At 37.2% G+C, this 25,988-nt stretch overlaps 3 protein-coding genes across 4 annotated transcripts; all 3 read right to left on the bottom strand.

The window, feature by feature from the left end:
• Positions 1-682: 682 nt before the first annotated feature.
• On the bottom strand, positions 683-18,563 carry LOC113109934 (collagen alpha-1(XXVI) chain-like). Its single transcript, XM_026273834.1, has 14 exons — positions 17,706-18,563; positions 15,348-15,470; positions 15,122-15,225; positions 3,880-3,941; positions 3,670-3,799; positions 3,461-3,568; positions 3,262-3,381; positions 2,757-2,840; positions 2,623-2,666; positions 2,405-2,467; positions 1,949-1,984; positions 1,754-1,798; positions 1,599-1,674; positions 683-1,300 (listed from the first exon to the last, which is right to left on the bottom strand). Exons 1-14 carry the CDS (start codon positions 17,846-17,848, stop codon positions 1,182-1,184), a joined length of 1,257 nt encoding a protein of 418 aa, XP_026129619.1. The 5' UTR covers positions 17,849-18,563; the 3' UTR covers positions 683-1,181.
• Positions 18,564-18,709: 146 nt separating this feature from the next.
• LOC113109935 (B-cell CLL/lymphoma 7 protein family member B-A-like) lies at positions 18,710-22,101 on the bottom strand. Its single transcript, XM_026273835.1, has 6 exons — positions 21,933-22,101; positions 21,211-21,286; positions 20,972-21,074; positions 20,685-20,858; positions 20,096-20,175; positions 18,710-19,757 (listed from the first exon to the last, which is right to left on the bottom strand). Exons 1-6 carry the CDS (start codon positions 22,022-22,024, stop codon positions 19,671-19,673), a joined length of 612 nt encoding a protein of 203 aa, XP_026129620.1. The 5' UTR covers positions 22,025-22,101; the 3' UTR covers positions 18,710-19,670.
• A 634-nt stretch (positions 22,102-22,735) lies between these two features.
• LOC113109936 (transducin beta-like protein 2) lies at positions 22,736-25,780 on the bottom strand. Of its 2 annotated transcripts, XM_026273837.1 has the most exons (7): positions 25,290-25,780; positions 25,027-25,137; positions 24,408-24,592; positions 24,158-24,309; positions 23,926-24,052; positions 23,514-23,666; positions 22,736-23,293 (listed from the first exon to the last, which is right to left on the bottom strand). In XM_026273837.1, exons 1-7 carry the CDS (start codon positions 25,419-25,421, stop codon positions 22,834-22,836), a joined length of 1,320 nt encoding a protein of 439 aa, XP_026129622.1. In that variant the 5' UTR covers positions 25,422-25,780; the 3' UTR covers positions 22,736-22,833. The 2 variants fall into 2 exon arrangements, with proteins under 2 accessions (XP_026129622.1, XP_026129621.1); XM_026273836.1 differs by lacking the exons at positions 25,027-25,137; positions 25,290-25,780 and adding an exon at positions 24,711-24,726.
• Positions 25,781-25,988: the final 208 nt, after the last annotated feature.

Consider the following 25,988-nt stretch of genomic DNA (forward strand, 5'->3'; position numbering starts at 1 on the left):
AGTTGTTATTGCAATTTAACTTGCTCAGATAATAATAGATTTTAAAAATAAATATTTTCCCATAAAGTTGATTTAAAGAAAAAAAAAAAGAAAGAAATCAAAAAGTCAAAGCAAAATCCTAGCAATCAGGTTTTGGCTCTCGATAACGTAAACCATTACCGTGAGAAACCTTTCAACCAAACACTTTTTTAACACAACAACAAGAAAAAGCCCAAGATTCGGAAAGATTCCGTTCCCTCCCGAGGGGATTCCAAATGCTCGAGTGCAACAATAAGCTTAAAGCCACACTGGCGGGTTGAAGGGAGCTCTGCGAACAAGGTCAACAGGGCCTTTTGTGTCTCTCCAGCTATTCACTGCAGCCCTATTAATAGCAGCCCTTGGTGCGTTCGGCCATTCTTGGTTTTCAGCGAGTCAATGATAGATTTTATGAATAAAAACAGGTGAGCAGAGGTGTAAACTCAATTTATTATGGTAGACTTTGCACTTTCTATGCAGACAAAGGGTTGAATATGGTTTTAAAGTTCTATTCTAGTCTATTTTTTGCTTACTGTGAGTTTTGAGACAGGAATTGTTTTCATACTAAGCCACGACTAAGGCTGCTATATATAATTATGTGCATGAGGTTATTATAGGTCATCAATCAGAAAACAAAAAAGAAATGACAATAAAAAAACGGGGCCTTTTTCCTGGAAAGTCTTTATGATAAAACATTTATTTTCAGCTTGAATGACTGCGGTATTGAATCATTATTCATGCCACATAACAACATCAAGAAGTGAATAGTGTCAAGAATGCTTTTTTTTGTATAATCAAGTATCATCTTTGTTGATTAATTAACCCAGACATCCTGCCCATCCAAAATCCTCACTTTTACTATAATAAAAGAAATGAACTCATATTTTAGCCATCCAATAAATGGCTAAAATAAAGGCCAGCCATTGAAATACATCACACCGTGGAAGTAAAACAGGTTGTGATTTGGCAATAAAAACATATTTTTGACAGGTTAAAAAAAATGAACATGAAATACAAGTAAATAAAGTAGAAAAGATCAGTGCCACTCTTATCAAGCTCATAAAAAAATACATTGAGGGATCTGTCCTTCAAAGTAACAGACAGGAGATAAAGGCGTTGCGGTCACAAGTGTTTGTTATTAACTCTCCATACCCAACAGAGTCTGGCTACTCTCTGTCTGAGGTAAGAGGAGAGGAGGGTTTGGCAGCACCAACACTTTTAGCACTGCCTGTTAGCATGAAGTCCGCCAGGAGATCTATTCCAGAACCAGAGTCCAACAGAGTATCTGGGCAGAGCGACGACAGGAAAGAAACAAAAATAAAGGAAAACTTGTTGCATAACCATATGTCTAAATACAAGCAGTTGGCTATATATTTCTAGTCCTCTGATGTCATTTTTCAATCTTAAAAGCAATCTTTCACCATGAAACCTCAAAGTCATTACTAAATAATCACATCACACGCTAACCTCTCTGGCAGCAACAGTTTGTGCCATGAGATCATAATGGTGCTCTGGAATCCGACCGCTCTCTAGTTAGAACGTATAACTGGAAATCTAGATTAATATTAATCCATAATTCTCACCATGAATGCCGATCATGTGTTCTAGAATGAGGACCCTCTCGGCCAGAATCTTCAGCGCTTCCCTCAACTGCTGCACCTGCAAGAAGGCGGCGTTAGCATGTGACAATAAATCATCATAACTACACTATCAAAAACTACAAAATCACCAGCCTTACCTCTGATGGAGTCTCTCCCGGCTCACCTTTAGGACCCGGAACACCCTACTCACAACAAAAGAAAATAAGAATAAAGTGAATATGCTAAAATAATTATATGGGAAGAAAATATGAAGATAATTGGTAAATAAAACAAGCAAACAAATGAGTGAATGAACTGTGAAAACAGAAATGCAATCCACTACGTGCACTCACAGGTTGTCCTTGCTTTCCTGTTATTCCAGGTGGTCCCTTTGAAAACAGAGCAATGCAATCGAATTAGCTCAAATAAAAACAACATATATTTTGGACCACAAAACCAGTTATAAGGGGTCAATTTTTCGAAACCGATATTTATCCATCATCTGAAAGCAGAATAAATAAACTTTCCATTGATGTATGTTTTGGCAGAGATACAACTATTTGAAAATCTGAGGGTGCTTAGCAATGCATATTACGAAGCAAAAATTACGTTTTGATATCTTTACGGTAGGTAATTTACAAAACATCTTCATGGAACATGATCTTTATTTAATATCCTAATGATTTGGGGCATTAAAAAAATAAAATACATTTTTTTACCCATTGTTGGCAATTGCTACAAATATACCAGTGCTACTTATGACTCGTTTCGTGGTCCAGAGTCACAAATGTAGGTCTTTGATGGCTTACTCTTTCTCCAGGATCTCCTTTGGGTCCCCTGTCACCTGGTGTGGCTGAAAAGCTTAAGGCATCCTATGATAAATGTCAATTAATTGGTATACTGTGCCTTGTACATCTATACATATTGTCCAATTATTTATACATACTATAAATGCATACCTTAGAGCACATCACATAGATAGATAGATAGATAGATAGATAGATAGATAGATAGATAGATGACTTACATTTTTCCCTGGTGCACCTGGGTGTCCAGGTGGTCCGGCAGGCCCTGTTCAGCATGTATGGACAGAAGTGTGTGAAGAAATGGCTGGGCAGTACAAGTTGATACTGTTATGTATGCTCTGATATTCTAACATACCTGGTGGACCAGGAGGGCCCGAGGGCCCAGGAGGACCAAGAAAAGCCTGCAGGTCACGATAGGCCGCTAAGTCACTATCTTCATCTGCAACAATTAAGATATGACCATACTGAGGTGAAAACAAAACTCGTGCAGCTGTACTGCTGTTTTATTCAGTAGGATTTGGTGCTCAGGTTCAGCTTATCGGGGTTTTCCAGATTCATACTGCTTCACGGACAGCTTACAAATGACTCTGATTAATTGCTGACAGACAGAAACCAACCAGACTGTTAAACTGAGCCAGCTCTCCAGGAGGTTTATTTAAGCTGATACTGTACGGATGCTGCCATCTTATGGTCAAGTTGAGAAATAACAGTTTGCTGTAGTGTTTGCAAAGACTTGATATAACAATAATTGAAGCATTTGATATTTTCATTTCATTTTTCATTTAGTGCTGCATTATTTTAATGCCATAAATTGATGAAAGTGATAAAATAGATTGTTTAATGTGGACTATTGTACTCACACTGGGCATGTTGTTTAGCCATTACAGTGTAAACATCTCCCCTGATGGAGAAGGGCCCTGGGGGTCCAGGTGGCCCAGGAAGGCCTCTTTCACCTGGAAGGCCTTGCAAACCTTGAGATCCTGTAGAGTAAGCAGATGAGCTCAATAAGCTCAATATTTGTTTTAATATTCCCAGTAAAAGTATAGAGATAGTTCTTACCTCTAAGTCCTATGGGACCAGGTTTTCCAGGAAACCCCATCTTTCCTAAAGGTCCAGGAGGCCCAGGGGGACCTGGCGGCCCAACAAGTCCTGGTTGTCCTATTGGTCCTATATATATATATAAACACACACATTTTTATTTATCTTATTTATCTAAATAAAATTACACTTCTCAAAGAACAGTTTAGTTACAATTATTTTCTTCTCACCTGGTCGGCCAATGGCATTGGGTGTTATTGGTAAGGGGTGTGTCCTGTCCACTTCATTATCAGCTGTTCTCTCAGGTGATTGGCTGGGCTGAGGGAGAGGGGGCGCTTCAGCATCTCTCAGTAACATTATCTGTTAAAAAAGCAAAACTGCATGCTCACTATCTTAACACAGCTGGTTGATAGAAGAGGTTACCTACATTTGTGTCTTACCTGAGCTTCAATGACATTCAAGCGCTCTTTGATGTCAGCATAACCAGTACAGTTCATGCACTCTAAAAGGATGAATGCAGAAAGAGATTCACATCAAGGGAACATGAAGTATGACAGTAGAGAATGGGGAATTTCTAACTATAAAAAGTGATACATGATAGAGTGAATGGATGCTATAAATCTCTCAGCCTTCAATGTTCAAGTTCAAGTTCAATGTTTTTGCAATATTATAATTGTATATTAGTCAAAGTAACTGATCTGAATAAAGTTTTTCTGATGTTCTCACAAGTTAACTTAACAAAGACATTCATTCATTCAAACTGTGCTTACAACTCCAAGGATCCCGCCTTGGAATTATTATTTTTTTTCTTGGAGTCACAGGCTTGTAGTCAAAAAATGAAATCAATCCCAAAACCTCAGTGTGAAACCAAAAAAAAAAAGAAAAAAACAGTTAACAAAGAGAATTTGTTAGAGACAGTAAATGAGTTAAATTACATTTTTGGTTAGCATCTCTCCCAGGGGTAGAATAAGGAACAGGAAAACCAGACGCTGGCAAGCCATGAATTTCCATTTGCATGGAATTCTAGTGAAGGGAAATATCTCACTCTGGGTTTCCCCGACATTCACCTTTCTCATTTGAGAGAGATGCTGTTCACAGCATAGGGCTGGTCAGATTGAAGACAACCACAAGGTGCTGGATCTCTCTATGGAAGAAGACAGATCTTCCAAGACAGACAGCAGAGATTTGGGAATTATTTGGCATGAAATGAGATGATGATGAATGGCAGGTGATCGCTCAGTGGTGACATTTGAAATGCAATACAGCTATTTTTTTACCTAATGATGAGATTAGAATTTAAAGATCACCAGATGATGAGATCAGAGATACAATTAATAAACTGGTCTACTTTAAATGTACAGAATAATTGCCGTTCCCATTTTACACATAATTTGATGAATTCTACCATTTAAAGCTTCATTTAAAGTCAGTGACTTTTGACGCTCTAGCGGTTAATAAACAGAACTGCTTGCGTCTTGCGGAAGAACATCATAGCCGGAACTACTTCTCTCTGTTTATGTCTATGAAGAATCACAAAGGTACTGGGTTACTCCGCCGCGGTACCCCCGAAGCAATCTAAAATAGTCCGAATATAAACACTTATTATAGGTGCACCCTAGTGATTCAGGACAAGCTGGATTAATGGTGTACTCGCTTATTATATAAATTTTTCTACATTTTGAACAGAAACAAAGTTAACGGACCGCAGCTCTGATTGGTTGTTTCTTACCGGGAGCGATTGATTTCGGCAAATGGCAATAGGACCACTGGGAGGAGCCAGAGGAGCTTGATTTTTTCACAGATTATCTGTCTCATATTCTACTGTCAGGACATAATGACAGGTTTAACAAATATGTAAAAAAATATATTTTTAGAAAGGTTACCTACTGCAGCTTTAACTTTTTTTTTGGACACTGAATGTGATAAAATCTAAAACAAGACATGATTTAATCAGGAACTAAACACACAAACAAATCTACTAAGAAAAAAATCCTTGATTCATAAGAGCGAGTTGAAAACACAGGAACTATACAGGCCTGTAACAGCATAAACAACCTGAAACACAAAGCTTGTTCGTGTACATTCAAATGAAGCTATGTGCTCAAATATATCTGCCTTCAACTATTTTGACAACAGCTAAATTACTGGTCAACGTGGGTAGTTAATAGGCCAAAGTTAGTGCTTTTTTTCACTGCTACTCCAACAAAATTGCACTTCTAGTTTCTTCCAATGAGACATTTACAACTACGAGCTTCATCATCTGCTCTCAATTGACTGCAAAAGGCCACAAGCATGTCACAGTGTCATCAAAGGACAGTCTGGATGCCAGACCTCATGAAGGGACATTATCTCATTCCATAAAATGCAAAAGAACTAATTAGACACCCTTCACCACAATATACACATCCAACAGAGCAGAAAAAGTTGACATGTCTCCTGTTTTTCTGAATGGAAAGACATAAGGACTGCATTAAAGGGCAATGCTATCTGCATGTCTGGAAACACCCATGATGGTAAACCCAAAGGATGTCATTCATTCTGTATCTGTTTTGCTCAGAAATACTCAAATTCTGTAATATTTACTTTGTAGGGACTCCATGGCACTTGGTGATGTATGATAGAAGACTGTGTGCAAGTTAAACCTTGGCTGAAGTTTGGCAGACTATGCAAAAGCAGAATGAAATGTTCAGCTGTCTGACATGCCTGTTCTCCTCGTGCCTTGGTCATACAGTAACACACAGCTTTGGTGGATACCGGACTGCTCTCAGATCAGTGGACAGCTGAACATTGGGGTATTCTGGAAAAACACCCAACGGATGAGCTGTAAAGAAGCACAGCTCAATGGGATCTGCAGATACTGAGCCTCTATGATTTTTGCAGATGTGAGAGAGGCTTTAAACTGGCCATTTTTGGAACTAGCACAACGGGTTTTATTATAACTGACATGGTTAATAAAGTTATGCAAACACGTGCCAGCTCAGACATCAGTGATGTATTGATGTACCAGACCAGAGTGCGACTTTTGTCTTAGAAGCAGTACAAATGCACAAATCATACATGCAAAGTGACCACATTAAGACTCCACACCCATTAGCAGCATTTTGGCAGAGACTGATGGGGCTTTCAGAGATTATGAAGACACAAGATACTTTTGCATGTTCTCCTGGGTGAATAAAGTTTGTAAAAGGGGTCATTGGTAAACTGCATTTAAGACAGAATTGGAATTAACTGTATTGCCAGATCTAAAGATCAACGTCATCAGCCTTTGCTTCTGCTAAATTAATTGTTAATCTTATTAGTAATGATCTTCAGTCTCTGTTTCTGCTTTCAAATAAATACTTTGGGCATATGCATTTCAGAAAGACTGGTCACTGCATGCCTTTCCTCTTTGAGATTCATTGGCAGGGAAGTTTATCCCCCTAAAGCATATAGTATACATTAAGCAGACTAAACAAATCTAATTTCAATGCACTTCACTTAAGTCTCCATTTACTCATTTGGTTTGTGAAGGACCTTACCTCTAATAAACTAGAGCCCCCAGGTGCTACTTAAAAAAAAAAAAACTAAATAATTAAAATTGGATTCTTTCATTTGATACATAATATCACTGGGAGTAGATGTCTATTGAAAATTGGAATACCATTGCTGTGGATCTGTTACAACTGTTGAGCCCAGCTGCAAATATCCTACCACACCTTACAGCTTTGCGGCCTTCCATTTTGTTTAAAGACGTAAAGATGTTCATGTTTCTGATCTAACTACATTTGTGATACTGTTTTTAGACTATTATGCATAGCCTACACTCTCATAAAAGTACAAAAGCTGTCGCTGAGGCAGTATATTTTCAAAAGCTTCCAATATGTACCATTAAGGTACTAATATCTATAGTTTAGTTATAAATATGCACTTTTAAGGTATGAAAACACATCCTTTATGGGTAAATAAGGTGCATAGATTTACTTTTTAATAGGGTACTGTCCCGGTGAGCTTTCATACTTTATTTTTCTTACACTGGCAGTGCAGGAATCAAGCAAGTAAGTTGGTGATGAGGTGGTTGGACAGTCCGGCTGGGTCAGATCTTTCGTCAGTGTTTCTTGGTCTAAAAAGTTAAAAGGCCATGATGATGTAATTTTTAACAAAATTATGCCAGAACAAAGTAGTTAGCCAAACAGCTTGGCACAGCAAACTTTCCTTTTTAATTTAATTTCAGCTAGTAAACACCGTTCGAAAAACACAGTGGCAATGTTCAATAACAGAATACCGTTGATCAGGTAGCCTATTTCAAGTGAAAGAAGGGAAAAGAACTGCTGAAGGTACAAACCCAATTACAAAAAAGTTGGGACACTGTACAAATTGTGAGTAAAAAGGAATGGAATAATTTACAAATCTCATAAACTTAAATTTTATTCACAATAGAATATAGATAACATATCAAATGTTGAAAGCGAGACATTTTGAAATGTCATGCCAAAAATTTGTGTGGACAGGTAGCAATAAGAGGCCGGAAAAGTAGAAAAAGTTACATATGAGGAACAGCTGGAGGACCAATTTGCAACATATTAGGTCAATTGGCAACAAGATTGGGTATAAAAAGAGCCTCTCAGAGTGGCAGTGTCTCTCAGAAGTCAAGATGGCCAGAGGATCACCAATTCCCCCGATGCTGTGGCGAAAAATAGTGGAGCAATATCAGAAAGGAGTTTCTCAGAGAAAAAAATTACTAAGAGTTTGAAGTTATCATCATCTACAGTACATAATATCATCAGAAGATTCAGAGAATCTGGAACAATCTCTGTGTGTAAGGGTCAAGGCCGGATGCCATGATCTTCGGGCCCTTAGATGGCACTGTATCACATACAGGAATGCTACTGTAATGGAAATCACAACATGGGCTCAGGAATACTTCCAGAAAACATTGTCGATTAACACAATCAACCGTGCCATTCGCTGTTGCTAAAACTCTGATCCAGAAGCGCAGCCGTTTTCTCTGGAAGAGAAATTTAAAATGGACTGTGGTAAAGTGGAAAACTGTTCTGTGGTCAGACAAATCAAAATTTTAAGTTCTTTTTGAGAAAACTGGGACGCCATGTCATTGTTATCAGTGCTCAGTTCAGAAGCCTGCATCTCTGATAATATGGGGTTGCATGAGCAGCTTACACATCTGGAAAGAAACCATCAATGCTGAAAGGTATACCCAAGTTCTAGAACAACATATGCTCCCATCCAGACGTCGTCTTTTTCAGGGAAGACCTTGCATTTTCCAACATGACAATGCCAGACCAAATACTGCATCACTTACAACATCATGGCTGCGTAGAAGAAGGATCAGGGTACTGCAGACTGCAGTCCAGATCTTTCACCCATAGAAAACATTTGGCGCATCATAAAGATGTGACAAAGAAGACCTAAGACAGTTGAACAACTAGAAGCCTGTATTATACAAAAATGGGACAAAATTCCTATTCCTAATCTTGAGCCACTTGTCTCCTCAGTCCCCAGACGTTTGCAGACTGTTATAAAAAGAAGAGGGGATGTCACACAGTGGTAAACATGGCCTTGTCCCAACTTTTTTGAGATGTGTTGATGCCATGAAATTTAAAATCAACTTATTTTTCCATTAAAATTACATTTTCTCAGTTAAAACATTTGATATATCATCTATGTTGTATTCTGAATAAATTATTGAAATTTTAAACTTCCACATCATTGCATTATGTTTTTATTCACAATTTGTTTAGTGTGCCAACTTTTGTGGAATCGGGTTTGTAGGATATGAACACAGAATTGCAATAAATCAGTTGAAAAGTAATAAAAAAATGTATGATCATAATGTTTATATATTATTTGGAATAAGATAATCATTTAAAGGCCCGTGCACAAAGCATGATAACTATAAAAATAGCGATAAAGTTCTAAAAATCATTCTCATTATAAAGAATAGCGTAGAGTTCACACCACAGTTATAACAATTAGGCACAAAGAAACTATATCATTGGAATTACTTTCAGAACTATTTTTTTTAAGCTAACGAACGATAAAAACACTGACAACCAATCAGAATCAATCCTACCGTGATGAGCTCAATAGTTTAAAGTGGGAGACGCTCTTGTGCTTAGAATAAAGAAACAATATCGTTCGCTGGTGTGGACGCTAATATCGTTATCTTTATAGTTATCATTCTTGGTGTGAACAGGGCTTTAATCAATTTGATTCAGCCTTACTCAAAATTCAGTCTAATTAACATACTATTTTGGAGGTTCCTGCTCCATTTAAATTTTAAATCCCCAAAAGGGAGACAATGTAACAGAAGTACTAAACAGTATCAAACAACGACTGAACATGTTTAGTCATGTCTAGTCAGCGAAAACGAGCATTGGCTAATGCCAACAGACGCGAAGAGGGATAACACAAAATCCACTGAACTTGTTTGTTGGCATCTGTCTGTGCAGTGTGGATTATGTTTAAGAGGACAAACCGCAGACTGTGACCTGAAAATGATTGAAATAATTGGTAAACAGCTTATATTCATCATAGGTCAAATACAATTTTGGGTTCACTGTCGTACAAGCTAACCTAACAACAGGTAGACTCCATTGGCATGGCCATCTGTGCTCCACCACAGAAATGAGATGATCTCACCCGCTACAGGCAGCTGAGGGGGCTGGAGCACACGCGTCCTCATCAATCATGAGATACCACACCACAGACATCCCATTTTCCCACAGCCACTCTCACGGCTAGGGGTACTGATCACATTCTCAATTTAACGGAATTTGTAGAGCAGGTGATAGATCTGAACCTCTGCCAAGCCTTCTGGAAACCTGGTATGGGGGTAGTAAGAAAGACAGCTGGAGCAGACTATGTATGTAGATATAGATAAGACTTTGATAAGACTTTAACCAGGACATTATGGGAAGTACCAGAGTAATTCTGCTGATGGGAATTGTTCCCATCAATGACTAATGCTTTAGTCTACCAATCAGGGTTTAGTGGTTGGGATCCAGGAACCCCATAGGAGCCATATTATTATGTATTACTGTAAAATAAATCATTTGTTCAGATTGCTTTTAGGGATAGAATTCCTCAAACCACTGTTATTTGCATCGTGAATATAAATTAGACTAATTAAGACTAACTAAAAAAAAGTATTTTTTGATGATGTATTTTTTGAAAAATGTAGAGCCACAGCAAATAATAAATATAATATTTTAAGGAGACAAAATATTTTACAAATGTATTTTAAAGTGCACATGTTGACTTAAGATAAAAATAGAGAGATGTATTTTGAGAAATGCACTTTGCAAACACATCTGGGCTGCATTTCCCAAAAGCATCATAAGCTTGAGTTGATCATAGTTCCATTGGTTTCAATGGGTCGCTTACGATGCTTTTGGAAAAACGCAGCCCAGAACTGAGTTTCTCTATCATAACTCTACTAATGGAAAAAGGAAACATTGCCTTGACCTGTATATATAAAAACTTTTCTCAAAAATATTTTTTCAAAGTAGTTCAGTAGTTAGTTTCAGAAATTGTCTTATTTTATCAAGTTTATTATGTTTCATAAGTCTATACATTTATTGGATCAAAATAAAATAAAATAATAATATTGTGAAATACTATTACAGTTTAAAAAAGCTATTTTCTATTTTAATAATTTATTCCTATGAACTGAATTCTCTGCATCTTTAGGAATAATTATAGGAATAATTTATTCCTATGAACTGAATTTTCTGCATCTTTCTCCAGTCTTCAGTGTCATACGATCCTTCAGAAATCCTTCTAATATGCTGATTTGCTAAAAAAAAAAAAAAAAAAAAAAAAACATTTAAATGATAGTGTATTAGCAATCTTGTTTTATATATCACCTCAGATATCAATAAAAATTCTACACCAAATCCAAGTCTTATATTAAATTGTTATGGATTTTTGATTTGTTGCATGCTATCTCTGGGGGAGTTGCACTCTAGTGACAACTGGAATATGGTTATGGGACAAAGGATCTCTTACAGCTGTCGATCCCAGCTGCAACCACACACCCGCATCTCAACAACTTTGCACCAATGCATTCCTTGACGTCTACTCCTTCTTAGTCAAACATAAATCTATCCTTTTCACATTGTCAAACACAACTGATCAGAATATCCAAGTTCTTGACATACTAATATTTATTGAGATGAAGAGGAGGAACGGGCCTTAATATACAAGGAATGCATTGATGAACAAAACAAAGTTAACCTAGGGAGGGACAGCAAGATTTCTTTGTCTGGACTGCATTAACGAACAAACAACTTCATCACATTGGTATCTTTTAATACAAGGCACACAAATTTATGACACTGTACATTCCTTAAGGACAAAACATCACTAAAGTGGTATAACATGACCTCAACTAGTCACACAATTCTCAATAACTGTCAAACTGCGCTGAATAAACATTCAAAGCACAACTCCAGGGGAGCATGAATCAGTTTAAAAGTTTCTTATTGCATTTCTGTTTACATTCATGGCTGGATTGTTCACTCTTATAGTTGGCTTGTTCTTACAACCAAGCTTTGAATCCTGCCAGAAGACAACCGGGAAAGCACAAGTCTGTGTGGTACGACAGTGGTTTCAATTATAGTGATCGGTCAAATACCCACGGTTACCATTCAAAATTAGGAATTCTTATGGGCCGTTTACAAAGCATAGTTGCAATTTCTTATAGTTAGAATGCCTAGTGTGAATAACAAAAAGTATTTTTATAAAATTTCTTCTTGCTATTCAACTCTTGCATTCAAATATTTGTGGTTTCTAATACAGCTGCCTCTGGAGCAAATTGGATAAGGTAAAATAATATTTGCTATGATCTCCCATTTACCAAGTAACAATAGAAGTTTAACCTGCTAATGTTTACTTCCACACTCCAAACCCGAAAATATAAAAAGGCTCTATATCCAGTGAAATCAGACACAGCATTTTTCGTTAGGCCTCATTACACATGACAACTAGAAATGTTGGGATTTCACACGGATTGACTTTGACCTAACTTGAGCTATTTGACTGAGAGTCACAATCCAAATTCCAAAAATATGTTCTTAAATAAACCAAACACAGAGAAGCCCAAGACCCGGGGGATTGACAGCTTCAGGCTAAAGCTATGAGCCCAATAGAGAAGGAATAAAGGAGTGGGAGGAAGGAGAAAGGGATGGGGAATGAAGATTTCCAATTTATTTACCATGTCAGAGATCATGGCGCCCTTGGATTTGACCCAAACTAAATCATCTGCATCTCACAGGGGATGATCTGAAAAGAGACACCGCAGACGGGCCAGCTTGTCTGCTTTGGGCGGGGAGGAGGGCCATCAAACCATCCCAATCCAGAAAAACATGGGAATGTGTGTCATGGGTAAATTATCCCCATTGGGATAGAAAATATTTGGACTCGTGTCCTCTACCACAACTAACTGTACTATGTCAAATTAATCAAAACGAATCAAAGCACCAACTCATTTCCTTAATTCAAAATATTTTCTTCCAGCTATTTATTTCAGTGTTAATTAAAATGTATTTTCCCAATATATCTGAAGACCCAGAGCTGTGGCCGGTTTAGATTATTATTATCTCTCTAGGATAATAGCAAAGTGAGTCAGTATAGTGAAAATATTCATGATGAGATCTTTATTACTCAAATTACTTTTGACTTTGAAATGTTAGCTATTGCAAATCTGAGCATGCTTTGTAGCACAGTCATAACACAGTTTCTCCTGGTTAATGTAGAAACATGTTTATGCATTTACGTTTCTATTGTTTATATTGCGAGAAAGGAAATACATTCAGACGGCATATAATTATGACACATTCACTTTGAGATTTCACACAGATGCTTGATTTCCACAGTCAGACCAGCTGTTGTCACTCACATCCTCACCCACACAATGAAATGTAAGGGATCTTTCCTTGTTGCTAAGAGATTTAAATGTAAAAAAAATAACCACCCACCAAGCCATGCCAAGTCAAATGTGAGTGGTGTTCGCTCGTGCAAGTGTCTTGCTAGATGCTTGGCTGTTCTGGGTGGTCGCCAGGGCATTGCTATGTGGTTGCTAGGGTGTTCTGAGTGGTTGTTAGGGTATTTATGTCGTTTTTATATGGTTGCTGGCATACACAAGTCAAAAAAGGCCATCCGATAAATCTCTATACCTGGATGTTCTGGGTGGTTGCTAGGGCATTGTTAGGAGGTTGCTAGGGTGTTCTAAAGGGTTTCTTGGGCAAACTAGAGGCAAAAAAATTTGCTGTACAAAAATAAAACAATACAAATATTACCAAATATATCATTAAGAAGTTTATAAGTAACTTGTTTTTCTAAAGAAACATTGCCCAACAGTAACACCAGCATAAAGATACTACGTTTACGTCTCTCTCGCTTCCCCTGAACACATTGAGTTTAACTGACCTCCTAAAGTGAGTTTGGTGGAGTGGTGGGAGGGGGGTTGTTAAGAATGAATGAAAGTCAAGTGAGAGGAGGCAATGCCTCCATTGCAATATGACTGGATATGACTGGTTGTGTTTGGCTTTGATTGGTTCATGCGATTAATCCCGTGTTTGTGCATGTTCCACGTTTGCGAATCAGTCTAAATGATGAATATTAATGGCATTAATAGGGAGACTAATTAATTAAAAAAGAAAGCGAAACTCACCCACTTAGATATAACCACTTTTACTTCAAAATAAGACGACTTGAAATTATCTGAAAACATGATCTGAGGGAGCTTTCAGTAAGTAATCAGCTTGGTGTAATTTAAAGTAAATCTCCTTGTCTGTGACCAATATTTACCAAGCTTTGAAGACTGATGATGCCAAAAATTCAAATTAATTAAAAATTAATTATTGAAAACAACAAGTTGAACATATTTTCACAAAGAAAATGTATTGTTTAACTTAGAATGTCTTGAGTTGTTATTTTTGGGATAAATGTAAAATGCTTAAAAACACTAACTTAATAAGATTAATAAAATACTGATTAAAATATTAATGTTTCTTTTTCTGATTGTGTAAGTAATGTTTACTTAACTGAGAAAATGTGACTGGGATATGAATTTACATTAAACACCTGGGAGGCATCCTCATTTCAGATGGCTTGTTTACACAAGTGAGGCAAACCACAAAATCATTGTCGGTGTTTCTGAAATTGCATACTGGTTGAGTAGGTACCGTACTACATCTGAAATAGAACCTACTGTAACCGTTAAAATAAGTAAATTATATATAGTATGAATATGGGTAGTATGAATGAAATTCAGATGTACTACATCCACTATGTTGTTACAGTCATGTGACCTACCAGCGTCAGTTACATTAGGCGCGTTCGACTTGAAGCAGCTTTTTGCTTCATGGCCATTCATATATCCTAATAGGAAAGTATTCGATTTTGGATGTAGCATATGTTTGGGTGTTCCAGTTGGTTGCTAAGGCATTGCAATCCAGTTTTCTAAGTGGTGTTTATGTGGGTGTTAGGGTCACAAGTCAAAAGATGCCAACCATAAAATCTCTTTGATAATTGTGCTATGTTTTGCTTGTCTTAGCAAACACCACTAATAAATGTCTATGTAATTGGCTCACATCATCAAAAAATTCCTTTGCCTTACAGTCATTCAAATGATTTGGTAATGCTTCAGTGAACTTGAGATCAGCAAAAAATGAGCTCCCTCACCCTCTCTGCAGTCTTCTCCATGGAATCCTGGACAGCATCGCCATTCCAGAGAAGTGATTTTCCTGTAGGTCACTCTGTACACAGGTCTCACCAGAGTTCTGTAGCTGGGAAAATATAGAGAGGCAAAACACACACAGAGTCTGTTAGCTGTCGTCCAAGTTAATGTAAGAGTGAATAGTGGAGTATAACCCCGTGTATACCATGAGATCATTTCTTTTCTTTGTACCTGATGAGGTTTGAACACGGTCCAGGCCATCGGCAACTCTGGAACAGTCGCTGCACAACAGTCTCTGTACCATTTTGTTTCTGGCATGAAACAATCTTCTGTACTGTGTACTGGCACCAGTTCCTTATTCATTCCATGTTGAATAAACAATAACAATGACAAAGACCAGACCAATCACAATACAGCAAAGTCAAGAATTAAACAGATTTTTTTTTTTTTTTTATCCATGGAGAAATTAATGCACAAATTAATTTGCTATCAGACAACAAGGAAATGAAATCATGGAAAATAAGTGATGTAAGTAGAGAGCTAGAGATTTCCTTTATTTTTTTTTTTTTTTTTTACAAAACTTAGATTGATGGCACTGCAAAGTAAACTGTTGTGTGGCTTCAATAGTTTTAGTGCCATAATGTTCTTCGTGAATCTCCTTCACTTCAAAAGTGAGATAAAATACAGTACAGTGGACTTAAGAGTCCTCTGAGAGACCCTCTCAGTGGCACAAGCATATCTTTTTTTTTTTAACCGCAGGAGACCGATTTATGATTTATTCTGTCCTGACAATCATATAACACCCAGAAGAGTCTGACAGACATTCTTGAAGAGAACTAAAACAAAAATCCAATGTGTGCCTGAATCTGCATGCTTTGTTTTCTAAACTCAATCTGGGAAACTTCCCTTCTGATACGTCTCAGATGATTCAGAGCATCCCAGGATTGTGACCCTGTTCTGGTCGTTTAATTATCAAGTCATTTTTCTTAATTTTTTCTCAGGACAGACTGTGATTAGTTGTGACCGGACCACAGACACACAAGCTCCACATGTCTAGACTAAAGAGCTTAACCTCAACCACACGTAAGGCCATAACATTTTTTGGGGAAAATTAATGTTTCATTTTAAACATAAATACTTTTGGCTTTGGTTTGGTTTATGCTTTTTCTGGGAACATAATCAGGGGCCCACAGGATGCTTACCAGATGGGTTTGGGACAGACAGACAGACAGACAGACAGACCGACAGATAAGAGAACCAGAAAGACAGACAGACAAGAGAACCAGACAGACAGACAAGAGAACCAGGCAGACAGACAGACAAGAGAACCAGACAGACAGACAGACAAGAGAACCAGACAGACAGACAGACAGACAGTGAGACAGACAGACAACCATACATGCAGACAGACAGACAACCAGACAGAGAGTCAGACAGACAACCAGACAGACAGGCAGACAGACAGACAGAGATAGACCGACAACCATACATGCCGACAGACAGAGAGTCAGACAGACAACCAGACAGACAGACAGAGAGACAGACAGACAACCATACATGCCGAGAGACAGAGAGTCAGACAGACAACCAGACAGACAGGCAGACAGACAGACAGAGAGACAGACAGACAACCATACATGCAGACAGACAGAGAGTCAGACAGACAACCAGACAGACAGACAGAGAGACAGACAGACAACCATACATGCAGACAGACAGAGAGTCAGACAGACAACCAGACAGACAGGCAGACAGACAGACAGACAGACAGAAAAGATAGATAACCAGACAGACAGACAGAAAGACAGATATACAGACAGATATACAGACAGATAGATAGATTACAAGACAGACAGAGATAGACAGATAAGATAGATAGATGACCAGACAGACCGACAGACATACAGACAGATAGATAGATAACCAGACAGACAGACATACAGACATATAGATAAATAACCAGACAGACAGACAGACAGAGATAGATAGATATAGACAGACAGACCGATAGATAGATAAACCAGACAGACAGACAGATTGATAGATAACCAGACAGACAGACATAGATAGATAGATAGATAGATAGATAGATAGATAGATAGATAGATAGATAACCAGACAGACAGACAGACAGACAGATAGATAACCAGACAGACAGACAGACATAGATAGATAGATAGATAGATAGATAGATAGATAGATAGATAGATAGATAGATAACCAGACAGACCGACAGATAGATAACCAGACAGACAGTCAGACAGACAGATAGATAGATAAACTAGACAGACAGACAGACCGATAGATAAAAAAACAAATAGATATATGGAATGACAGACAAAAAGACATACATATAGTCACACACAGTTTCAAGAATGTTTTAAGCTTCAGAAATGTTGTTACACATGTAGAAAAGCTGCAAGCCACTAGAAATTAAATTCTGTTGAATTAGACAATTATAGAATTGTTTAACTATTCAAATTTTTTCCGAGTTCATTTACCTTAATCAATAATTCTGCAATATAATAAGCCTTTAAATCAGTTCGATAAAGCTCTAGACATTCCAGCTGGTGACAGGTTTAACGTTACCTGCTGAGTGTGTTTGCTCCAGTGTTGTGTTCCGACACTGTGCGCTGCAGTCTCACTGGAACCGGATAAATAGCTGCCGAAGCTTTAAAAGCACGAAAGGAAAACATGAAAATACAAAGAAGTTTCCAAAATCCCTCACGCATGGTCCAACGTCTAAGAGCTCTTCCCTGATTCCCTGTGCTTTATCTGATGTTATCCTGCTCAGACGAGTAGAGTTCAACGCCTGAGGGAGTTATTGAGACCTGACGGGTGAGAACTGACTAGAGTAAAATACAATCCCCTCTTCTGGAGTAAAACACTGGCTATGTCTCATAACCTATTTGGCTGACTATCTAGTACCTACTACATCATAGTCAGCATTGCCAAAAATGCTTCAGGCTTCTATGTACTCTGTAATCCATATGCCAAAATCAATACAGGAAGTTCTAAAATACAACCAGAAGGGAAAAATATGTATTTAGTTGATAACAGATATTCAAACATACAATGATGATACGCGAGGACATATCAATATAGCCTAGATATATATTAATAAATAAATAAAAACAGCGAAAGTAATAACTATTTTTTACTGAGAATGGTGTTTCAGCGCCACGCGCAGGTCAAACATTGGGTAACAACACAGATACTGAATCTCCATACATTTTATGTTTGGATAATATTTTGAAATATTATTATAATTTAAAGCAACAGTTTTCTATTTGAATAAATTAGTTCAAATTGACTTCACTAGTCAGTCTAATTTGATGTGATGTAATGCTGAACTTTTTAGCAGTCATTATTCCAGTCTTCAGTGTCACATGATCCTTCAGAAATCAAGAAACATTTCTTTATTATTAAGGTTGGTCTGCTTAATATTTTTGTAGAAACTGTAAAACATTTTTTGTTTTTGAATGTAATTACATTCTTCATCAAGAAAGCTTATGGAAACGCCAATTTTTTCAACGGTGGCATACATTATTATTTGTAAAGAATATTGATGAAAATAAATCTTGAAAATGATCTTGAGACGTCTAAAATTTTAATGATATTTTCAGCAAATAACAATACGACGGCTTCATCAACTTCAGTGTGCCCACTAGACAACTGTGTAAAAAATAAAAGGTGGCATAAGAGGCAGACATTTTTAGGGGTGTCCTACAGCGACAAAAGAGTACATTTTCAATTCCTACAAACAAATGAGAGGAGGCACTAAAGACCCTGAGACCAGAATCTACAAGCAGAAAAAATTGATATCATATATAAATGTAAACTGAATTTGATTAAAGACATTCTTCATGTTGAATCATTGTTTTTATAAAAAGGCAATGGTGTGGTCTAATAAGCTTATTTGTGCATAAAGCGTGATGTGTTCAATTATATTCCAAGTACCCTTATCATTTAAACCGTTATTTGACTTTGTTTTGGAGGACATTTTCTTCAATAATGGCTAAGCCTTCAGTCAACATTAAATTAGTTTATGGCTTTGTTTTAATAACAAGCATCACATTCTAATGACAATAAAATAAAACTATTATCATTGTAATAAATGTAACATAAATGTCAGCAAGAAGGGCTTAATAGAGATAATACATTCATTCATTTTCCATGTAAACAGAAATGTCTAGTTAATAGTCTTTTGGCTTTTTTTGGTTTTGGCCAATAAATGTTGAATTAATGCATCATTCATGTTATGTCGGAATTGGAGATAGCAATTCAGAGATTCTTCTATGAGATCTTCAGAAATCCTGACATGACCTGAACGGAAGCATACTGTGGGAGATATGAAGATGTTGTAATATGAAGATTTGTAAATGTTGCAAAGTGATCCCATTCGATAATAAATATAGTGCTTTTTTGATGTCTGGTCCATATTGTGTCTTTTGCAGCAGTTCTAGGAAGGTCAGTGATCAGTCTGGCTGATTATCAATGCCCAGTGTACTGTGTGTGTGTGTGTTTGTGTGTGTGTGTGTGTGTGTGTGTGTGTTAGCTAAAAGTGGCCGCCTGGATGACCGAGACCTGCTCAATACAGATTCTTTTCAGTGGTGGGGCTCCACAACTGTCCTCATCCTCCTGTACTCAAAGTAAAAGGAACAATAAATTATTAATTAGTTATTAATTTCACTAGTACAATAGGTTTATTATAACAAATAAATATTACAAAATATATTATAAATACAAAATAAATATAGTAAAATAAAGAGCAAAAAGGGTTAAAAAAAATATATAAATTTTATATTTTAAATATTATATATAGGTATTTATGTATTTTTATGTTTCTGATATACACCACTACAAATTTTTTTTTAAACTAATATGAATTTGAAAGAAAGCAAGGTTCACAGTCTAAGGCAGAGGAACTGTCCCAGCATTCATGCTTCGTTATGTAGAACCTCTGACTAGTTTTGTACCTGAGCAGTGAGGGGTAAAAGATCTTCTTTGATCAGTGTCGGCGGCTCATCTGCAATCTCACTTGACTGCAGCAGTGGCTCTAGAAAAAAAAAAACCTTTTCATTTTTAAAAGTGGGTCAATTCAACTGACTGAACGATTTCGGTGACCTACCGTGAAATGTGTAGTTTTGGAGATACGAGCATAATGTATTTGTTCAGATCACAATCACATTGACACAAAGAGGGCAAACAACTCACTGTGAGATCTCAGGTTAATGTGACTACAGTAAATATTTTAACCAAATTCATAAAATGACAAGCTTTATAAAACACCGGATATACCTTTGTAAATGTGTAATTTAAATAAATATCTAAATAATAATATTATACATAAATAATAAATAATGAAAATATTTAGTTATATAATATAATAAAATATAATGAATCCCTCAACTCAGAGGTTAACAAGAAAATATCTTAAAAATGCAATATATATATATATATATATATATATATATATATTTTTTTTTTTTTTTTTTTTATGTAATTAATGAATCTATCAGTTATGAGATTTAAACTCTCATAAACTCTTAGAAAAAGAAATCTCACCTTCCATGATTTCCTGGCCGAGGGTGGGCGGTTGTGGGTCATCTGTAGGGTAGTCTAGACTCTGAGGTGCAGGGCTGACCGGCTCACTGGGCTGTGGACTGGAGTTGTTGCTGCTGTCTGCAGCTGCTTTATGCTGGTAGGAGTCTGACAGGGAACTTTGGTTGCTGTTCTCATCTTAGAAGGCAGGAGGCAACCAAAAGAAGATAAGAATTTGAGATGAAAGAAGGTAAACAATACAATTTTGGCAGAATTTGATTGAACTGTGCCTTTAAAATGCAAATGTTTACCTTGATAATCTAACAGTACAGAACAGGAGTTATCAGATGACTCCTCTGTTGGAAAATTTTTCCGTTGTATCTCTCCACCCACAAACACTTTGCTCTTGTCCTTCTAAAAGACATCAGGTTACAGATACAGTAAATATAGTGAAGGAAAATCCTATACTTTATAAATGTTGATCTAATGTATAAAACTAACTCTCAAACAATTAAAACCAAGAGAAATCATCATCTTAGATTTGTCATACCTCCTTTGTGTCCACTACAGGAACCCATTTAAATATTCTTAATGATGTATCTCCAACTGTGACCCATTTCTTCTCCCTGAAATAGAGGAATTGTGTAACAGGTTTCCCATAAACATGACTTAAAAGCTCTATCAAGTTTCCATGTTAAAAATGCAACCATGCAGAAAAAAGCACTTATCAAGTTTCCATTTGGAGAAAGTTTAAAGGCTCCTCTAAGAGCTGCTTTTTCGGGACATGTGGGATTACAAAGTCCATTTGTTGATGAGTTGAACTCTATCCAATATCCCCATTTATTTAAATCACAAAAGTGTTTAGTTTTTGCTGGGCTAAACCCTGAGAGAATGTGCTTTTTCTTGCACAGTAATTGAATAATAAACTTACAAGTATATATATATATATATATATATATATATATATATATATATATATATATATATATATATATATATATATATATATATATAAACATTTTTGGGGTTACTGGCAGACCTAAATATGCTTCATCAGAACATAAAGAAAGCTTTTAAAAGTCCTCTCTGGACCCGCCTCTTTTTGCCACTTGTCCCATGAGAAAACAAAGACAAGCCGTTGACATTGGCTGTCTCTTGTGTCAATCAAACGGCATCCTCTTATAAAACTCCTCCTCCTTTCCGACTGAAGTTTCTCTTTTGAAAAACATTTCTCTCTATTAAAGTATTTGTGACGCTGCCCGTCATACTCACCATCTCCGTACTTTCTCGATAGCCGCCATCACTTTCTTAATGTCATCTTTAGCGCGGCTTCGGGTCTCCGCGCGGACCGAGCGACCCGACATTTCTGAATTTTATCAGTGCTCTTACTGGAATCGTGTCGGTCTCGCAGTCTGGCTTCGCTAATCTCGCATCGCGAGAACTCATGACTCCACTTTCCAGGGCTTCTTGACAGGTCCCACCTACTTATTGAGGGCACAGGTGGCTGTTGTGGATTTATTTCTTACGTTTTTTGGTAACTTTATTGCCGCTAGTCACATATATCACTCAACGACCGATGGCCCAACCCATCTTGTAAAATGTGTACTTATTTTTAATCAAAATGCTTTAATATAATTTAAAAAGGTCAAAGTTAATTTCAAAATAAAAGTCTTTCAGATCTATTCTTATTTTTTAAATGAATTAAGATATTAAAATGTGTTGTGATTATTAAAGTTAATGTTGAATATTATATATGTTAATCGAGCGTAATACCAGCAATGTATAAGATAAAATGTGATAAAACCAAAACGCAAATGAGCTTTTTTGTTTGACATTTAGATAAAAAAAAGAATATACATATTTTTTTAATTGTTTATATCATATAATAAATAATAATGAATACAATCAACAGAAAAGTATATGTGTGTGTGTGTGTAAATAAAAGGGTGTTTCCATTTCAGTATGATTGTATTTTGCCTTTGTAGGACATATTTCCCCTTATTTCACCTTAAAAGCCACAAAGAGATGGCAGTAGAAAAATCGGTGAAAGAGGAACAAAAGTAATTGACAAATACTTAAAAACACCCAATTTATTCAATAAAATCAGCATGCTAAATCAAATTAATTCTGCAACCAAAAACAGACTAAATTTCCAGTGAAATCAAATCAGCTTTTAGTTCTTTGTTGCATTCAGCACTGTGTCCAGAGCATTCTGAGCATCTGTGATCTGCTGCTGGAGTCTCTGTCTCACTCCATCGTTTGAGGCTTTCTTCAGCATGGTCTGCATGTCCTGGATGGCAGCACGGTAACCGACTGCATTATGAAAGACGCGAATGGCACGGTCCCCACTACTCACTAGGAAGCGATTGTTGATGTCAAACTTAAGGTCTGTTATCTCTTCACTGTGAACACCGTGAAACTCCTCCTCTAGTTCACCAGTGCTGGCACTGTACATAGCTATATCAAAACCATTTGATATGGCTACTACACGACCGTCAGGAGACAGGGCAATGCGGCTACCCTCGGACACCTGACATGGCACGGTCCGGAGCAAATATGGGTCCTGCTTTTTCTTATACTCCACATCAGTGTCCCACAGCTTCCACGTGCCGTCTTTGGACACAGTCACCATTCTGTAAATGGAAATGATTTAAATGTTATTAAATAAAGCTAAATCTAAATTTAACAGAATCTAAAAATAAAGTATCTTCTATAATAATACATGCTATAATAGTATTATTATATTATAGATTCACTTATATAACTTAGTTATGCATTTATGATTTTATTTATAGAAATATATTAATATTATTATATGTTTCTGATCAATAGTAAAAGATGAGATGATCTTGCCTCCGAGAGTCGTTGGAGAAATCAAAGGAGTAAACCCCAGCCGAATGTCCCTTAAGGTCAAATGCACGGGCGACCTCTTTGAACTCCCCTGATTTAGCAAAGCAAACCTCCCAAACCTTCACATCAGGGGTGAAGCCGCAGGAAGCAACAAACCTAATGAGAAGGAAAACAAATTGTTTTATTTAGATCTACATTATTACCACTGATGCGCCACATAAATCTTTGTATGACTCTTAGTGGTGCAAAGAGGTTTTCATCAAAGAAAGGAACACTTTTAACTACATTAAAAATGTCAATTCAGATTGTAATTGCTCCAAAAAACATTTCACTAACATTATAAGTGTATATATCAGTAAAAAAAAAATACATATGATACGAGCCCTAGAGGTTCTGGAGGTTTCAGAAAACTCACCTTCCACACGGTGAGACGGCAACATGCGAGTTGGTCATCTGATTCGTGTTAATAGTAGCTAAAGCTTCTCCCTTTAGATCCCAGATCACAATGGTGGTGTCAACAGAGGCAGACATTATAAATTTGCCTGAAAACAGAATATACAATTACTATTTAAGTCTTCTGTAAGATTGCTTAGCCTATGTGCATCCCATTTAGTTTAGCCTGCATTTAATTGCTGGAGTCCACCGACCGGTCTCTGCAATTCCGATGTTGATAACGATCCCTTTGTGTTTCTGAGGGAAATCCTCTGGGGCAGCTTTGAAATTGAATGTCCCATCATCCTTTTTAATCATCTTATAGATGCGAATGGTCTCTCCATTATCCAGCCAAGTGATAAATGCTCTAGGGACAAACACGAACCAGTCAGCAGCAATAACAGTTACTGAAAACGGTTAGATTTAACCTAATTGAACTGCGGGTATAAATGAAGCAGAACATACCGAGAGTCTGGGCTGAAGCGGACGAGTGTGGCATGGTCAAACTCAACGTTGGCCCGCAAGCACTTGTGATCTCGTTCCAGGAAGTCTTTCGTGCTCCAGATCCTGATGGTACGATCATCCGAGCAAGATGCAAGGTATTTGCCATTGCTACTAAAATCTAGGCAGGTGACATTACCACTGTGATTCTAAAAAGGAGAAATGAAACGCACAGAAAGGGCTTTGAAGACAACATTTTGAAATGTCTTTACTTAACAAGCCTTGACAGTAAATGTTTACTAGATCTGATATTTAAGCAGGAATCACCTTCAGACTAGAAGCCAGTAGCGGGCTGAAGCGGACGAGTGTGGCATGGTCAAACTCAACGTTGGCCGCAAGCACTTGTGATCTCGTTCCAGGAAGTCTTTCGTGCTCCAGATCCTGATGGTACGATCATCCGAGCAAGATGCAAGGTATTTGCCATTGCTACTAAAATCTAGGCAGGTGACATTACCACTGTGATTCTAAAAAGGAGAAATGAAACGCACAGAAAAGGGCTTTGAAGACAACATTTTGAAATGTCTTTACTTAACAAGCCTTGACAGTAAATGTTTACTAGATCTGATATTTAAGCAGGAATCACCTTCAGACTAGAAGCCAGTAGCTTGTGTGAGAATGTGTGCTGCTGCGGTTTCTCCTTACGGGGGGCGTGTTGATGCTTCTGCTTTTTGGAAGAAGCTTTCGCTGCATTTTCCTCCACTGAAACATTGATTGATTGTGAAGACATGACATAAAAATAGACTACTTTTAAAACATAAACATTGACTAATTTAAAATACGCTACATTAGTGACAAGAACTCAACTTCAAAACTTGTTGGTAGGTGTGAGAGACATGCGTCGCTTACCGGAGCACTGGTGTCTTTCTTCTGTTCGTTCTGCTCAGATAACTCGCCTTTCTGTCTGCTAACAGCCACGACCACCAACAAAACCAGCGCACCTATCAGTAGTGATAGTGCAAAAATAGCTGCAAACTCCATTCTGGCGAGATCTGTGCCACGTTTTCACTCCTGGCACAAGCAAGCAAACTCAGTCCCCGGCTGTGAAGCTGCAGATTTGTCTTTCTCTCTTTTCTGTAACTCGAGTCGCACTTAGTTCCACTTCACTCCAGTGAAACGCTGCAACACATAACCGTGATCTTCACTGACTATCCTTGTGCATCAAACTTCTCAGTCGTTACGCGACAGTCCCCTGTATTTGTTTCGTTATATAAATTACGTGTAGGTAATGAAATCTTAAATAGTCTATTTTATAATATAATTCATTATATTGTACAGAATCTAGTGACAAACGTTAACTCGCCACCGCGCAGGCGCGAGATTCTCTTCTTCCTTGTGGAGTGAATGACTTCGGTGAAGTTCGCGCTGTTAGCGCCACTAGCGGTGTGGAGTACAGCAGAGCAGAACTTTAGACCGATGTTAAATTCTTTGTTTGTCTTTGCATTTAGACCATGGATAATTAACGTGGAAGTTTTTAACAACTAGATAATTATATTATATTTGTATAGGGATTTTTACTATACAAATCATGTAAAGCAACTTTACAGA

The sequence above is a fragment of the Carassius auratus genome, chromosome 10, assembly GCF_003368295.1.
Source record: "Carassius auratus strain Wakin chromosome 10, ASM336829v1, whole genome shotgun sequence".
NCBI classification, from domain to species: Eukaryota; Metazoa; Chordata; class Actinopteri; order Cypriniformes; family Cyprinidae; genus Carassius; species Carassius auratus.

Excerpts from the sequence above, each read along its gene's own strand:
- LOC113109936 (XM_026273837.1), bottom strand. The coding sequence starts at position 25,421 with ATGGAGTTTGCAGCTATTTTTGCACTATCACTACTGATAGGTGCGCTG. Across the intron at positions 25,138-25,289 it reads AGAAAGACACCAGTGCTCCG|GAAAATGCAGCGAAAGCTTC; the intron begins GTAAGCGACGCA and ends GTTTCAGTGGAG. Across the intron at positions 23,667-23,925 it reads GCCGTCTCACCGTGTGGAAG|GTTTGTTGCTTCCTGCGGCT; the intron begins GTGAGTTTTCTG and ends CCTTCTCATTAG.
- LOC113109935 (XM_026273835.1), bottom strand. The coding sequence starts at position 22,024 with ATGTCGGGTCGCTCGGTCCGCGCGGAGACCCGAAGCCGCGCTAAAGAT. Across the intron at positions 21,287-21,932 it reads ATCGAGAAAGTACGGAGATG|GGAGAAGAAATGGGTCACAG; the intron begins GTGAGTATGACG and ends CCTCTATTTCAG. Across the intron at positions 20,859-20,971 it reads TGTACTGTTAGATTATCAAG|ATGAGAACAGCAACCAAAGT; the intron begins GTAAACATTTGC and ends CTGCCTTCTAAG.
- LOC113109934 (XM_026273834.1), bottom strand. The coding sequence starts at position 17,848 with ATGCGTGAGGGATTTTGGAAACTTCTTTGTATTTTCATGTTTTCCTTT. Across the intron at positions 15,471-17,705 it reads GGAGCAAACACACTCAGCAG|GAACTGGTGCCAGTACACAG; the intron begins GTAACGTTAAAC and ends GGAATGAATAAG. Across the intron at positions 1,799-1,948 it reads CAGGAAAGCAAGGACAACCT|GGTGTTCCGGGTCCTAAAGG; the intron begins GTGAGTGCACGT and ends TGTTGTGAGTAG.